The following is a 3,734-nucleotide window of genomic DNA, read 5'->3' on the forward strand; positions in this document are numbered from 1 at the left end:
GCACGGGTCTTGGGCCCATCGCTCCTTGCACTCGTGCATGTTGCATGAGCGGCCGAGATCAGTCCTTGCACCTCTTATACAAGATCAATGATTACGCGGACCACTCGGACGCGCGTCACTCCAATGTTGACGTGTGAAACTCAAAAAAGTTTAGTTTTTCAAAATTTTGTTCTTGTTCTAAAACTTGCTTCTATTAATTCAAAAAATGTTCGAGTTTCAAAACTTATTCGTATTTTCATAAAATGTTCATAATTCCAAATAATGTTCGCATTGCCAAGTTTCGTTGAGAGTTATAAAATATGTTGCCTTTGTGAAAAAATATATTTTTATGTTTATGTTCTATAAAAAAAATTATGTTCATGTTTTCCAAAAAATGTGCGATTTTACCAAAAATTCCCAAATACTTTTAAATTTGGAAACAAAATTGAAACAAAAGAAAAAAAATTAATTTGTGAATAAACTTTAAAAAGTAGGAACTTTTTGAAATCAAACTTTTTTTGGTTTTTGAATAAAATTACAAAAGATGATTGTTTTTTTGAAGTACCAAAAATTTTCTTAAGCAAAGTGAACATATTTTCAAATTCTATTTTTATGTAATTTATGAACAAAATTGAAATTGGAAGCATTTTCTTTAGAAATGGACATTTTTATTAAAATGCAAACATTTTAAAAATAAAAAAAAATTGAGATGAAAAAAAATAAAAAAAAGGAAAGAAAAAAAGAATCAAAAAATAAAAAGGAAAGGAAATAAACAGAAACGGGAAAATCAAAAAATAGAGAAACATAACTAAAAATATCCGTTCAGGTATTATCTAGAAGTTTTTTAAAACCATAAAAAACCGGCTGAAACTTGTAGAAGGTTCCCAAAACCAAAAACGCACAGATCACTTAGATGGGCCGACCCAATCCGAATCGGTCGCTAGATCTCTGGAGAAAAAGGAGAGAAAAATCAGAAATCAGTTCCGACTCCGCTGGGGATCGAACCCAGAGTCTCTGGTTTCGTAGACCAGCGCCTTATCCATTGGGCCACGGAGTCAATTGATGTGTTTTTTGGGCTTTGCACTTTTATTTTTAGTGGAACATACAAAATAAAAAAGGAAAACAACGAACACGACTCCGCTGGGGATCGAACCCAGAATCTCTGGTTTCGTAGACCAGCGCCTTATCCATTGGGCCACGGAGTCAATTAATGTCAACAATTCGATTAAATCCTTTGTCACAGTAATTGCGTGATTTTAGTCATTCGTTGCCAACGTTGGATTTCGTAGCGCTGGAGAAACGCCACGTCTCCTTCTTGGATGGATCAGGCAGGCGGGCAGACATGAGACCGCACACACCAGCTACAACACTCCACCGAAGCGAAAGGGGACGAAGGTTTGCACGTCGCCAAGTCCAGAACCATTAGCTAGAAGAAGAGAAGGGGATCCATCGAACGACGCGAGGAGAGCGGTGGCAATGGCGTCGCTTCTGTCGCCCAACACCGTCGCTGCGACCACGGCGAGGCCGACCGGCAGGAGGGGCCGCCTTGCTCCCAGTGTCACCGCCATGGCAACCAAGGGCCCGAAGCCCAGCTCCGGCGGCACGAAAAGATCGTCGGTGAGCTAGCCCCGGCCGTTAGTTTGTTTCCATGTCAATTCCATGCGTGCGTGCGTGCGTGTCCAAGAACTTGCTGTTTACCGAGGCGCGCATGCAGGGCACTACCACGGTGTTCCCGGTGGGGAAGCCCGCGGGCCCGCCGCGGCCGGCGACGACGAAGGGGTCAGCGCCCGTGAAGCTGCTGACGAACGTGGAGAAGCTGCGGCTGCTGACCAAGGCGGAGAAGGCGGGCCTTCTGTCCGCGGCGGAGCGTGCCGGGCTGTCGCTGTCGGCGGTGGAGCGGCTCGGACTGCTGTCCAAGGCGGAGGAGCTCGGGGTGTTGTCGGCCGCCACCGACCCCGGCACCCCCGGCTCGCTGCAGGGCCTCGCGCTCCTGCTGCTGGCCGCCGGCCCCGCCGTCGTCTTCCTCGTCCCTGAGCAGTACCCCTGGGAGGTGGCGCTCCAGGCCGTCGCCGCCCTCGTCTGCGTCGCCGGCGGCTCCGCCGCGTTCGCCGCATCCAGCTTCGTGTCCAGGCTCCAGGGCTCCTCCGGCTGATCTCAACGGCCTCTGCTTGCTTATGCGCGCCCGTGGGTATGGCGCATTCAGCATCGACCGAGTGTCAATTGCCGCGTTTGATTCTAGCACCGCCACCGATGATCTTGCGTAGAGTTAATCTACTTCTGTAAAGATGTCTGGTGTTCATACGGTTGCAATACTGCAGGTTTTTGTATTAAGGAAGCGCTTCTGTACTTAGTTTTCCGGTAATAAAAGGATTCAGAATCAGAATTGCTTTCCGAAAGAACGCCCATGTCCATGTGCAGGCTTGAGAAGCTAGAGGATTGTCTTTCAGTTTTTCAGAGAAATGCAGGGTTTTTTCTTTTTCTCTTTTACAACAACGGCAGAACTTTGTTGATCTCAAAACGTTCATATCCTGAATCAACATGTCAGTTGGCAGGGGGGTTAAAATACTCTAGCATATCTCGTTGTGGCGCGTCGGCCAGGGGACAACCCCATGAACCTCGGGCCCCGGATTCGCCGTGGCTAGGCGACGTCGTCGCGGGAGAACGTCAGCTCCGCCACCAAACGGCTGCCAACCATGTGAATTTGGCGCCTCCACCCTCTGCACGCCGACATCGTGCCAAGAGACGACGAGCACCGGCGAAGGACGCTCGAGCAAGCATCTCCATGGCACGAAATGATATAGAGAGCAAAATCCCCTTGGCTTGGTCACAACCACCACCCTGTTGACCAAGCCCAGGAAACCAAACCAGCCGACCGGACTGACCAGAGAGAGAACAAAGCCGCGAGCTCCCCGGCGACACCGAGGTGGGGTAGAAACCGCAGGGTATGTTTGGACGACAACCAAAAAGTACCCAACTTATCTTTGGCTCATGAAAAATATTTGTTCTTTTTTCTTTGCAATAACATGTCTTGGTCTTTTGTTCTCGTTTTGGTTTTTTTGTCAATATTAGCTAAAAGGTGACTATTTTTTTGGAGAGAGAAAACTGTTGTGGTGTGCATAGGCCTCGTAACGATAGTATGACTAACTAAGCTTTCCAACCTCATTTTTTTGCCAAACAAGATAGACGAAGGAATATCTCGCCATTCTTCGGGCTGGCCGGTCCTAAGCAAACCAGAAGCAGAAAACCAAGGCCCAAGCCCGTCCTGGCCCGGGCGCCGGGCCTAAAAATCACGCCCAAGCCCGACCCATCAACGTAAAAGCCCGTCGGGCCTAGGGCCGAGCCTCTTCGTTAGATCGGGAAAATGGCAAGCCCGGGCCTAGGCCCGGCCCGACCTTCGGGCTTAAAACCTAGACCCAAGGCCGGCCAATGGGCACCATCGGGTCGGGTCAGGTCTGAGTTTTTTGGGTCGGACCGTGTATCTTATGGTCAGGTATATCTGAAGGAGACAGAGTATATCAGTATCAATTTTTAAGAATAATGGAGTGTTCAAAGTTGTACTCTCTCTCCTATAACATAAGACGTTTTTGTAAGTACTAATTATCATGAATTAAGCTAAGTATGGGTCAAATTATTCAAAACTTGTCAAGGTATGTACTTTGTGAAAGTCCTATCAAACGTCTTGATCCATCTCTATAGATGTTGATGCTCAATATGTAAGCTGCTTCACAAAGGACTTTCATTGAAAAACTCACGTT

The 3,734-nt window shown here is 47.5% G+C and overlaps 1 protein-coding gene and 2 non-coding genes across 3 annotated transcripts; 1 reads left to right on the plus strand and 2 right to left on the minus strand.

Annotated features, from left to right (window-relative positions):
• Positions 1-963: 963 nt before the first annotated feature.
• TRNAR-ACG lies at positions 964-1,036 on the minus strand. The gene has a single exon. It is a non-coding gene; the product is annotated as a tRNA-Arg (tRNA).
• Positions 1,037-1,111: 75 nt separating this feature from the next.
• Positions 1,112-1,184, minus strand: TRNAR-ACG. Its single transcript has one exon. It is a non-coding gene; the product is annotated as a tRNA-Arg (tRNA).
• Positions 1,185-1,315: 131 nt separating this feature from the next.
• Positions 1,316-2,375, plus strand: LOC123395333. The gene is made up of 2 exons (XM_045090318.1): positions 1,316-1,596; positions 1,694-2,375. The coding sequence occupies exons 1-2, from the start codon at positions 1,456-1,458 to the stop codon at positions 2,129-2,131; spliced, it is 579 nt and encodes a 192-aa protein (XP_044946253.1). The 5' UTR covers positions 1,316-1,455; the 3' UTR covers positions 2,132-2,375.
• The last annotated feature ends 1,359 nt before the right edge of the window (positions 2,376-3,734 follow it).

This window comes from Hordeum vulgare, chromosome 5H (assembly GCF_904849725.1).
Source record: "Hordeum vulgare subsp. vulgare chromosome 5H, MorexV3_pseudomolecules_assembly, whole genome shotgun sequence".
Taxonomy (NCBI): Eukaryota; Viridiplantae; Streptophyta; class Magnoliopsida; order Poales; family Poaceae; genus Hordeum; species Hordeum vulgare.